The sequence below is a fragment of the Accipiter gentilis genome, chromosome 3 (assembly GCF_929443795.1).
Source record: "Accipiter gentilis chromosome 3, bAccGen1.1, whole genome shotgun sequence".
NCBI classification, from domain to species: domain Eukaryota; kingdom Metazoa; phylum Chordata; class Aves; order Accipitriformes; family Accipitridae; genus Astur; species Astur gentilis.
The window spans coordinates 48,294,834-48,307,279 of NC_064882.1; the positions used below are offsets into that span (position 1 = coordinate 48,294,834).

Below are 12,446 nucleotides of genomic sequence, written 5' to 3' on the forward strand. Positions count from 1 at the left end.
GACTGCAGAGGCCATAGGAAAAAGGCGGCTAAAGGGAGCGTAACTATCCACAGCATCTCCGAAACCTTTACCATGAGGGTCACTGCTTTGGGGCAGCATGGAGCATATGTAGCACATGAAATTTCATCTGCTGAGAGCTCTGTAAAGCGGCACCAGAGAGAGATCTCTGGGATTAATTCCCTCCTAGTCTCTGTTGTGATCCAGAGTTAACAGAAGACAATAAATCACACCAAACACCATCCCCTGGTGTTAACTGTACAGTAAGAACATTTATTTCATGTCAACACTTGTAGAAGAAGTCTCTTCCAAGTCAGCTGATTTGATATACAAATCAAACCCACCACATGTTTTTCTTTTAGTCTGTCTATACTGAGCTCAAATTTATACAACATGAATGCTTGTTTCTGAAACAAAATTACAAATTAAATCATAACAAAATACACAAAATTGACTGGACCCTAAGTTTAATTCACTGAAAGAATTCTTCTTTCCTCCAATCACCTTGAACTCCGCTCTTCCCCATCATTATCCTCATCCTTCTGCTTGGCCATGAATTTCTGTAGAAATAAGGGTAGCCAGTGAAAAGATATCACTATGTTATTCTTCAGTCTGTGACAAGATCATGTTCTAAACACAGGGTAGGTTTCATAAACATATCATCCAAAAATCAGCCTACTCCTGATACTGGTAACATGTGATCTGTACCAAAAAAAAACACTCAAAAGTTTTGCTCACAAACTGACACACGCACAATCACCAAGTGGTGAAGCTCCCGAGTGCAATTTTTTTGCAGGGCATATGGCAAAATATTAGGTATCAGGAGTTCACACGATGACAGGGACCTGTGCCTGGTCATGACATATAAAATAGTTATTCAATATTCACCACAGGCTGTGTATTCATTGCACCCACTTTACAGAAGTCCACATCGATAAATATCTTCCCAGTTTTCTACCCCTCACATCGGCACCTCGCTACACGCTGGGTCCCCACCAGCCAGGTGCACCGGCAAGATGTGGTGCTGAGGGGTGAGGGGAGTTTTGACCCCAAACTTTTAAGTTTTCTGCCTGTCAAACTGACCTTTTGATCATTTTACATCTGCAAGATATTTTAAGCAGTCTGCAGTTTCAGCAAGCCACAAAATCTGACAAAACCATGCTTTCGGACACAACACTGCATAGTTTTTAAAAATCACTTCTTAAAAACAAAAGGAAAACAACAGCTAGCCCCCACGCCTTCCTAGGTAAGGAATGCTCTATGTAGGTGATGAGCTTGAGTAATTTAACAGTATCTGTGTCTGAGTTTAAAACTCAAACCCCTTGAAGCATTAATAGGAGCTCCTTATGCCACTAGGAAATTATTAGCACTTGTTAAAGCAAACTTTTTTAGAACAATATTCTTTTCACTCCTGTGTGTTTGGAAGAGCTTCAGCATTACCTCCATGTTTTGCTGATGAAGAGGTGTCTTGCAGTGATTTTTCACAGATATTTCATCTGCATAGAACAGTGAGCAGATCTGACAGAAAAAGCCAGCCTTTGGAACTAGGTAATCCAAATCTGAAGAGACAGCACGCATCATTAACATTAACAAAACATACCTTCAAAACAACCCATTAACAAAACACAGCTTTAAAGAAAAGCATCAGATTCCATTAGCCAGAACTATATAATTTGTTATTACTAGAAGTTAGTTACCTTTTTTGAATATTCTAATCCGAGTTGGTCACCTGTCCTATTTTGATAAACAGAAGGACACATACTTTTCTGCCAATGGAGCAACTGACCTTCTGGATCTGAAGCTCACAGCAACTACCTCAGCATCCTTTGGCCTTAAAAGTGTTTTATATACAACCAAGTTTAACCTCTGTCCTGCAGTGCGTTACGCAAGCATTTTCTGTCACAGAGAATAATACACAAGCCATCAGGCAAGGATCCTTATTTTCCTAGCAACTTCTTTTACAGTTCAAGTGTTATCAGCAGTTTTATAGAAAAGTATTTTAGATGAGGATCTTGGAATACATATATATATGCACACATGCGCGCATTTTTAAAACTATGTAAGCAGTTCCCTCATTTTTATACATTGAAAGTTAGTAATAAAACTCATAAAAGGATTAGAACGGTAAGTATACTACACTGCACTGTGCTAATTATCAATAAATTAGCCTGTATTTGTAAATTTTAGGGAAAAAAAGAACCTTAAATTTTGCTGCTGCTATTAAGCCAACAGCAGAAACTTGTAAAACATGCATTTGTAGGAGCCAAGATAAAAACACAGATTATGAGCCATGACTTTAAAGTTAACTGTGGTAATGAGGCAAAGGGCATTTTCAAATGGGCAAGAAAGCTGTCTTCCAGCAAGAAAAGTATGGAGCATTTGGGGCGGGTGGTTTTGGTTTTACCTTTTGGAGTACTCTGCGTCTTTGATACATCTGAAGAAGCAATTTTCTTGCGCTTAGGCTCTGGTTCTTTATCTCCTGATCCCAGCTGATCTACTGGAGGCCATAAATCCATGTTAAACAAAGATATCAGCTAGCTTAAAAGTACTCTATCTCTAGCTGTAATGGCTCGTTACTGCTTGAAACAAACACCATCTGTATGGGCCTTGCTGTTCTCTACACCTGTCGGTTTGGTCTCTCCATAGAGCAATTTTCAGGAACTCCTGACATCAATCCTGCAAGCAAGATTCCCAAATACAGCCCCAGTGCTGCGATGAATGACTCCAAAGGCGCTCTTGACCACACAGCACTCTTCACAGACATACCACCACCACTCTCAGCTGCCTTCCTCTACAGCTCTTACCAGCAGCTTCAAACCAACTTTGTGATTATGGTCACAAAAATCTCAGCTTCTTTAGAATACAAACTACCAAGCTTTCTTGAATTAATCTAGCTCGAGGTCCAACAGCAATATTTCAGCTTCGTTACAGAACCACCCAAACCCAAGAGAATATGTTATTGGATTAACCAGCTCTAGGGAAAGCTCAAAATCAACATTTTAAGATTCTTCTGGAGACAAGGAGTTTGACAGTCTCCTCTAGTACAAGATAAACAAGGTCTTTGGGTTTTAGACTACCAAAGCAGTCCAATTGCCAGGCGAAGAGTCACACATCAAAAATATCTGGTTTCTTTATAATTTCATATTCAAATAATCTAGATACCAGCATGTCCTAGACAAGGTTAATGCAATAAATCCTTTGCCATAACAACAAAACCCGGGAAGCTGTCGAAGGAACACAACAGACAGCATCAGTCTCTTGCACCCCTTGATGTTTCAGCAGATTGTATCTCACCGCATCATGCAACACGCAAAGTTTCAGATTTGCCATCTTTACTAGCTGCAGTCTGACTGTCATCCTTTGAACTGCTGGCCTGAGGCAATCAATAAATCCTTTCCTATTTTGCTGCTGGTTTGAGATTTTAAGACTTGAATAACAGGATTTTACCTGCTTTAATCTCTCCTCCCCACAGTTTTCCTGTTCCACTTCTCAAATTCTGGAGGAACTAGTCCTTTCCGAAGTCCAACTCTTTTGCCTGAGATTTTTACTATACAGAGAGGAACTAAAATCACTTATTTACTGTGCATCAACTATATTTATTATAATTTGGCACTACCAGTTAGACCAGAAATCAACTCAAGGGCTTGGATATTTTAAGAGGTCTTTTTACAGCTAACTTGCTAATAGAACATAGAAGATATTTTGCATTTTCAGTAAATGCTTTTGTTAATCATAAGGAATCTTATGTTCTATAACATTAACCAGATTAATACAATATATAGCATTTAAATATTTTTGGGAGTGTATACAGTTAACTCATCCCTTTCCTAATGTTTATAGAAACTGAAGTTTAAAATTACTCTGTTTTAAGCAAGATATCTGCTGCTTTTGCAGCTCCTCCATACCTGCACTACTCAGCTTGCCACTGCTACGCAATGAGTGCGAGATGGGAGAAAAGCTTTTCCAAAGCACTAGAACAAAAGGTGCTGTGTCAGTGCTCAGCTACATCAGCAGAGACAGAAAGAAAACTCAATACTAGCAGACTGCATCACACAGAGCCTTCACCCACGCTTTGGCCAAAACACTTCTTGTTTGTTGGTTATATATAGCTCTCCCTACTTGGCTCTGCATTAGACTTTCTTAACCCTTTGCTAATTCCATGGTACAGTCATTCTACATTTTTTTTTCTCTAGATCCAGCTTGGAAGCTGTTACTTCTTTGCATCTGTGTGTCTATTTCATTTGACTTGCTTGTTTTAACAAAGTCTGGCCCTGTAATTAAGACTATAAATACTCTGTGCAGTGTTAGGTAGTTTACCAGGCCTTGCATTAAAGGCAAGAAAAGAAACTATTTTCCCCAATTTTAGCTATCATAAACACCAAAGGAACACTTTAAATCAACATGCCCCTTAATTTTACATCAAAATAAAGATGCATTGTAAAATGCATTAATAAAATACCCTACCCTGCAGGCCATTGTTCACTCTCAGTCTCTGGGGTTTTTTCCCAGCACCTCTTTCATTAACTTTGTCAAAGATTCAGGGTTTTTCAGTTTCCTCTATTTGCTACAAGGATCTATTTGTGCACTGCACTGATTACAAGCATCTTATTTCCTATTTCCCCTCTAGAAACTATGAGAGGCTCCTTACCTTTTGACTTTGAGATTGCCATAATTTCTTCTTCTGGACTCATATTTCCTAGAATTTCCATTTCTTCTGGTCCTGCAACAGCAACAATATCCTCCTCTTCTGGTCCTGCAATGGCAGCAATTTCTTCTTCTTCTGGTCCTGCAACAGCAACAATATCTTCATCATCTTCATCCTCATTCAGATTTTTCCCTGGGAAAGTATTTTCTTCTTCCTCGTCCTCCTCTCCAACTTCATCTACTGTAACAAAGTTTAGTTCCTCTTTTAGACGGTTGAAATCGGCCAGAAAATCATCTTCATCTTCATTAACTTCATCCAAAGTCACAAGAGGGTTATCTTCATTATCCTCTTGTATTTCATCTACTGTCACTAAAGCACTGGGATCATCAGGCGCCTGGGAGGAAGCACCATCTCCAGTATCCTCTGCAGCCACTTTATCATCCTCCTTCTGTTTCAGCACATCCTCAATATTCAAGTCAGTAGGCTCGTTCAGAGGCAGCTCTTCTACTTCACCAATTTCATCTACAGTTAGCAAAGGTTCAGCTTTCAAATCCTGCTCCTCAAAAACTGACCTAGGGACATCTTTTTGAGAACTAAGGTCCTCCTGTTCAGATATCTCATCCAAAGTAACAAGCGACTGTGGGTCCTTTACTGCTTCTGACATAAGTTCTTCCTCTTCGATCACTTCATCCACTACAACCAGGCCCTGCGGGTCACTGAGCGCTTCTAAATTAGCAGTTCCCATTAGCTGTGCAGTCCCATCCTCCTCCTCACCGATTTCATCCAAAGTGACAAAAGAGAGTTCGGTTTCAGCAATGCGTGCTACAGAGCTCTTCCCTTTCCTTCTCTTGGAACTAGGCTCAGAAGAGCTGTTGTCTTTAGCACCATCTTTTCTCTTTCCCCTCGGCGGATTTTGCCGTGTTTTAATGGGAGATTCGATTTCCTCTACAACCTCATCCACAGTAACAAATTCATCCAGGTTAAATGGAAACAGCTCTTCTTCCTAGGAAGTGTAAAAATGTGAATACAACAAAGTTTAACATTCACCCAGTGACACAAACACCTCCATCCACAAGGCACCTAATGAAAATTACCTACACACTGAAGCTGGCTCAAGAGGGGAAAAAAAAAGCACAACTTGACTTGAGGGTAAGAAAAAATTTTGAGGCATTCAGTCTCATGTGGAAGAGTTTTCATTATCAGCATTTGTGTTAAGTAAGCAGATTTAATTCAGAAACCCAAAGCATTTTTCAAAAACACAGCAGATGAATAGACAAATTTACATCTAATAAAAGAACTGGGCTCTGAATACTCATGCATATTTTGCACTCACTTTCAGGAAGGCTAGTGAAAACATTAACACCTCCAGAGTATCCTTCAAAAATACTATTATCTTGTGTCAATATCTCATTCTCTTCCCTAAGCATATGCTGTTGGCTGCTGCTACAAAACAGGAGACTACATTAGTGTTTCGATCCAGCAAAGCCATTCTGTCTCCTGATGACTATTCACTGTTTTATCTTGCCTCTTTGGTTTCAATCTCCTAACAAACATCTCTGTTTCAGAGAGGCTCTCCGACAGCCCTATGCTCCAGCACAGGAAAGGGCTCCCACTACTGGAACCTCCCCACATTCCTCTATAACCAACACATACAAGAAGATGATTTTCTCCTTTCTGTTAAGGTCTGACTAGCCCACAGACACTCTGACAGACTTGCTGCTCCTCCCTGTGCCAGACATCTTTCATTAGGGGCCTGGGGGCAAGCTCCAGCTTTCTGGCAAATGCCTTACCGTGTTCTTATGTTTAAGATGACAGAGCCTGACCCTTTCTAACTCCCCTCAGTCAGTGGCATGGCTCTTACTGGAGCACATCTTGCATCTAAAACTCCTCCTACCCTGCAGTTTGACCATGCCAGATTCCATCAGGCAATTTATTCTAGGACCACTGGAAAGAATTAGCAGCAGCTTAATGTCATATGTAGCTGAGAGCCTCCGGAAGAGGATGTATGGATAGATGATGACTTTTATTAAAGGCTGAATTAACCCAAATTACTTCTAGGTTATTTGAACAGACAGCAGTCATGTTTTTTGGAATAGAGTATTACGCTTTGTCCACTGTATAAAAGCTATGCTTTTATAATCAGGATGGCAGGATAAGGGGGAGGTACTCATAGTCAATTAATGAATTTAGACAGTAAAATGGAGCCAAATATCCATTCCACTCCAAATTATGCATTTAATTTCTTCAATGAATGATTCTGAATTATTTTTTTTACCCAAAATATCCCATCCTACCACCAAAGACTGGTCAGTGTCTAACACAAGAAGAGTGAAAAAAATCTTGTCAAAGCAGAACTTTAAGGCCAAGGCAAGGTGAACTTTCCACTGTTAAGAGAGTAAGACCGCAGCTAAGAAATACCAAAAACAGTCCTCCAGCAGAAAAAGTAATCTGAAATTCAAAGGCTACATGCCTTTTCTTCCCTTTCTTTTTTCAAAAGCTAACAAATACTAGGAATAATGTGTTGCCTCCACCCACATTCTGATGCAAAAACTTGAGGAATATTTAATGAGAGGTGGACACAGTGGAGAAAAAAAAGCATCTGGTTACATTTCAACTGAAATCAAACATTACTGTATTCTTTCTTTCACAAAAAGGAAAACACAGATCTTGGTTCTTATCAGCTATATAACAGTGAAGAATAAAGCAGTGAGAAGTAATTGACATTCCAAAGCCTTTTTTCAAAGGGTGCAGAATTTCCTCTTGGGGATTAACACACACATCTGGAACATGAGGTATGAAAGCATTCTCTATTACCATCACTAGCACCAACTTCACAAACATACTGTGCTGGTGATGCGAGAAGTTTATGTGGCTTAAGATTAATAAAAGGATTCAGGTCTCCAACTTTATCTCAGAAATCCCTTTTCCATAGGGACCCACTACTTACCTGGTAGATCTTTGATTTGATCCTGTAACGCTACATCTACAAACTCATCAATACGGGTTTTTATTACCTTCCTTCTGCTTTTGTTTCCCAAAGCCCAAGCTATCTATGAGAAATAGCGTGTATCTCTCTTCACCTTCCTGTAAAAATGCAGACTCTTTAGCAGTTAAGCCTACAGGCTCCCAAGCCCTCCCAACCACTGGAAATATCTTTGCATGGAAGAGGTACCATGAATGGAGATGTTCTGACTACCTCCTGTGATAAAAAACCATTTATAGAGCTAGAAGACTTCAGCCTTCCTTCCTCTTCTCACAGGCATGATGATGAATAAAGATCTCATGCAGGCAACTGGAGAATTACTTCTCTCTCAAACAAATGATATCCAAGACCAAACAACACCTCCTCTTAACACTCACTTCCTGAATTAAGTTTCTCTTCCAAATTACTTGGCTTTGCAGCTTTGTGCCTGTAGTCTGTAACAACTAGTAATAAAAAAAATTCCCTAGGGAAGGACGCTAAAGATTCTTAGTACACACACACACACACACACACGCATGCTTCCAAGACAATACGACTTTAAGTTCATTTACGGTTACCATCCTTACCTCCTTTTGTTTTGCACTGCTGGTAGTGCCACTCTTTGAAGTTTTAGTATTGCCACCAACAGAAGCCTGCAAAATTAGACAAAAGTTCACGTGAAATCAGTTAAGCCAACTAACCTGTCCACAAGAGAAAAAATAATCTAAAAAAATCAGCTATTTTTTCCCTTAATGAACTTTATTAAGTTGTCCAGATTGCTGCTTCTGATCACATGCTTGGCAAATACAGAACTAAGCCAACCATCAGCGGTAGAGTCCAGGCATACAGTCTCTAGCAAAAAGTCACATGTAATACCTTGCTTAGTAGCCTCTTTTCAGTAACCAGTGTCTGTGCAGGACTTGACAAAGCAAATATCAGCTCACAAAAGGACAGAAAGCTTATTAAATCCCATTCAGAACTAATCCAAGAACATAAAGTTAAGACACTCGATAAAGACTCACTTCAAAAATACCTGCCTGCAATTTTTTCCAAGTAGCATTTTCAAACCAGTTACATACTTGCGTTGCACACACTGCGTCTAAAAGCAACTGGTTGCCCGCCATCTCGCTATTCCAACTTGGCTGTTGGCCCAAACCAGGTGGGTGATTTATGGAAAAGGGAAGGGGAACATAATCTCATTGTCCCATACTCAACATCTGGGAGAAGCATGGAGTTAGTTACTGATCAGGCACACTGAACCGGCCTTCCTGCCCTCCTCACCTTATTGCTGCTGTTGTCTTTCTTCATGTTGGATGATCTACTCTCTCCCTCTTGAGACTGTTTTGAACTAGCCCTAGATTCCACTCGTGAGTCCTTCTCTTGCTGAGGTGAATTCCTCCCATTGCCTGCCTCTCCATCAACAACAGAACTTCTGCTCACTTTACATTTGCCGCTGCCATCTCCCAGGCTTGATGGGCTGCTACCAGGTCTCAGATGACCCTCTTCTTTTGACACGATTTTCTTCTCCACCGCTGCTTGGCTTCGGGTCTCAGGTTTTGAGGGAGTTTTCTGCTCCCCTCCTTTACACGGGGAAGGCTCATTTCTCTGTACCGGAACCCTTGACTTTGATATATCCGGAAGAGACACCACTGCCTTTAAAATCATTTTACCAACAGCGGAAGATTCCTTGACAGAAAAAGAGGAGTTTAACGTAACTGCTTTGCAGGTTTCATCAGTTTTTGCTGGTCCTGTTCCTTTACTTTGATGGGCTTTGATTAAACTTCCCTCATGGCTCTCATTGACAGCATTTGCAGCATTTTCCACAGCAGCCTCAACCTTGGCCACAAATTTTTCAAGTTTCTTCTCTGTCGCTGCCCCAGTCTTCACCAAAAGCTTTCCAGGGTTCTCCTCTGGAGCTCTTCCAATTTTGACCACAGACTCTTCTAGTTTCATCTCTTTGTCTGCTCCAGCTACATCCAGTTTCTTCTCCGCAGCTGCCCCAGTTTTAAGTACAGGTTTCTTCTCTGTTATCTGAGTTACAGGCATTTCATGCTTGGTTTTCACAGCATCAGAAACAGGATTTTTTTCAGGAGCATCCAACTTGTTGTTCGCTTGTGTGACAACAGATGACACCATCTCCACTGAAGCTGCAACAGAATCAGGGGGCACTGCTTCAGGGATAGCCCCTGTCGTATCCCCTGCTGCCAGCTTCACAGCACAATCTGATGACACAGCTTCAGCCTTGCCCACATCAGACAATTCTTCTGCTGGTTCGATGGCAGAAGATGACAATTCTTCATCTTTCTCTTTAATTTCCTTCTCTGATGCAGATACAACAGCAGATTCAGACGACTTTGGTTCAGTATTATCTTTAACTGCCTCTTCTTTCTCCACACTGGAAGGTGGCAGTAGCATCTCTTCTGACTTCGCTTCAGATGAGTTGGTATCAGCGGATTTGATAGATGCCATAGTAACTGCAACTCCAGGGTCCACTCTCTCTGTAGACGTTTCTGCCAGTCTTGCAGCAGACTCCCTTACTGCTCTTTCAAGATGGGACTCAGAGGGCTCTATCTGTACTGCTGACATCTCGTCTTTGACATTAGAGATGGAAATGGGTCCTTTCTTTGCCACACTAGGCTCTACTGGAGGATTAGCAGCTGCTGTTTGCACCACTCCTGATCCCTCTGGATATTTTTTCAAGCCAGAGCTAAATGCATTTAAAAAAAACAGAAGAAATCAAACTATGTTGAGAATTCTACAGTTACCAGAAACCTCTTGACGCCAATGGTGGGGGATTTCCTGATGCATTAGTGCTTAGCATTTGGACATCTACCCTATCAGCGTTAAAATGGTTAAAAAAATAAGGCGAATAAATTGATTAGTTTTATGCTTCTGTTTAATCCACCTCAGTACTGCCAGGCTCTTACACTTTGAATTGCATTACTTGTAGTCAGACCTCTGAAGGTAGCACTCACTACAGATGCGCCCTGTGACCTCAGCACTGACATGAACTCCTAAAATTTAGATCCCCTGATGCAAGGCAGACTGTGAAAGTGCATATACAGCAAAAATAAAGCTTCAGTCTCCCTGTACAAAGGAATTATTTGTTATGTTTGAAGACAGAAGACTCTGCAGTCACTGACCTAGAGAACTCTTTCAGTAGCTAGGAGCCTGAAGTTTGGTGGTTTTTTGTTTTGTTTTTTTTTGGTTCAGGTTTGGTGGGAGGGAGGGGTTGCTTTGGTTTTAAACTGCATTGACCTCGCACAATGGCGGGGAACACAATACATGCACAGAGGCTCCTTTTGGCCAGGCTCTGTTTTCACTGTATAATCCCACTGTCAGCTCCCAGGATAATAAAGCCCAAGGTGACAATGCAGAGGATAGCGCTTTTCAGAGAACTTCAGTTACAGTAAGTGCATTATTCTTCTCTGAACAAAGAATCCTCCGTAGATGATCTTGGGAGACATTGAAATTAGAGATGTCTGTGCCCCTCTTCCCACAAAGCTCAAGAAAACGAGCATCCCAACACCTCATGCATCTCTAGATGGAAAGGTGCCAAAATGCCAGTGCTGACAATCTTGCTAAGTGTTGAAACAAACACAAAAGCAGCAAACACACATAATTAATCAGTGGTTATGCACAATGGAGCAGCCTGCGCTATGGTTTCTCAGAACCTATGTAGTGAATAAAGGGTGCACATTTGTATAAACCTTCATGAAAATAAAAAAGAGCAGAGAAGCCTGCCATTTTGGTAATACTCCCAGCACAACGTCAGCAAGAAGGTGGAAGGCTAGATCAAATGGAACTCAACACTGACAAAAATGTTAAATCTTGAAGTGGCCAGATGCGAGGGTTAACGAGACGAAGACACAATACATGGAGTCAACAGAAAGATGAAACAGGCAAACTCAGTTAACATCTGTGCTACACAAGCACAAAAAAAACCACCAATCTCGAAGGTTTCCTCCAGACCTGAGGGCACTGTCCTCTGCTGCTACAAAATGCGAGAGGAGAGAGAAGGGATATGAATTGTGCTTCAAAATCGTTCACAACACCAATTTAAAATTGGCACAGATGTAACACGTCATGACTGTGCATCAGATGGACGCTTGCAACACGGTGTGAGGGCACTCCTCCCCTAGCAAAGCGGCACGACTGCCGCATTTGCGGCTTGGCAGGCAGTGATGGAGTGTGCGTGCTCTCAGCGGTGCCCCGCAAAACACTGGGAACCTCCTTCAGAGCCCAAGCAGCTCAGCTCACAGTAACTGAAGTCTTATGAAAAAAAAGCAACCTCACTCGTTCCAACATCCTGCTCATCTGCAACAGGCTGCTTAGACCTGTAATCAATTTAAGCTTGTTACCTGCAAATGTTTGAAGGTAAGTGTGCCTCATCAGTGGCTAAGCAGACAGGGCTGATCTGCTTTTTATGCCACAGAATTGGTTTACTCAGTCACAACACACAAGATATTTTGACATCAGTTAAACATTGTTTGTGTTCCAAAAGCAAAACCCATTTCAGTTAATTTTCTCTTCTATTTGAGCATCCTACAGACCGCTGAGATTTATGTCTCACGTGGCTGTGTAGCAAAACACTACCTGGATAAGTCAGAGCACAAAGTGCAGAAATGCAGCTCTGAAAGCCCAGGTTTGTCACTGATGCGTAGAAAGCTTAATTAAATACAAGCTCCGACACCTTGCTAAACTGTACCCCACAGCCTCTGTTTATACACTTTTTTGCAGGGAATGGAAAGAACATCAGTGAACACTGGAACCATACACTAACTACAAAGCTTACAGTAGTAGCACACACATATTAACCTCTACACGATACAAATGAGATAT

General features: G+C 41.2%; 1 protein-coding gene across 4 annotated transcripts in view; it reads right to left on the reverse strand.

Moving 5' to 3' along the window:
• Nucleotides 1-244: 244 nt before the first annotated feature.
• The window catches only part of ZNF638 (zinc finger protein 638), a 65,074-nt gene continuing 52,872 nt past the window's right edge, over nucleotides 245-12,446 (reverse strand). For 3 of the 4 annotated variants that reach the window (XM_049795757.1, XM_049795736.1, XM_049795749.1), the window contains exons 21-26: nucleotides 8,886-10,311; nucleotides 8,192-8,257; nucleotides 4,646-5,645; nucleotides 2,402-2,494; nucleotides 1,438-1,556; nucleotides 245-557 (exon numbers count right to left, since the gene is read on the reverse strand). In XM_049795757.1, the coding sequence (XP_049651714.1) occupies nucleotides 498-557; nucleotides 1,438-1,556; nucleotides 2,402-2,494; nucleotides 4,646-5,645; nucleotides 8,192-8,257; nucleotides 8,886-10,311 (2,764 nt within the window). In that variant the 3' untranslated portion in view covers nucleotides 245-497. The remainder of the gene's footprint in view (nucleotides 558-1,437; nucleotides 1,557-2,401; nucleotides 2,495-4,645; nucleotides 5,646-8,191; nucleotides 8,258-8,885; nucleotides 10,312-12,446) is intronic. The other variant, XM_049795743.1, reaches the window with a different exon arrangement.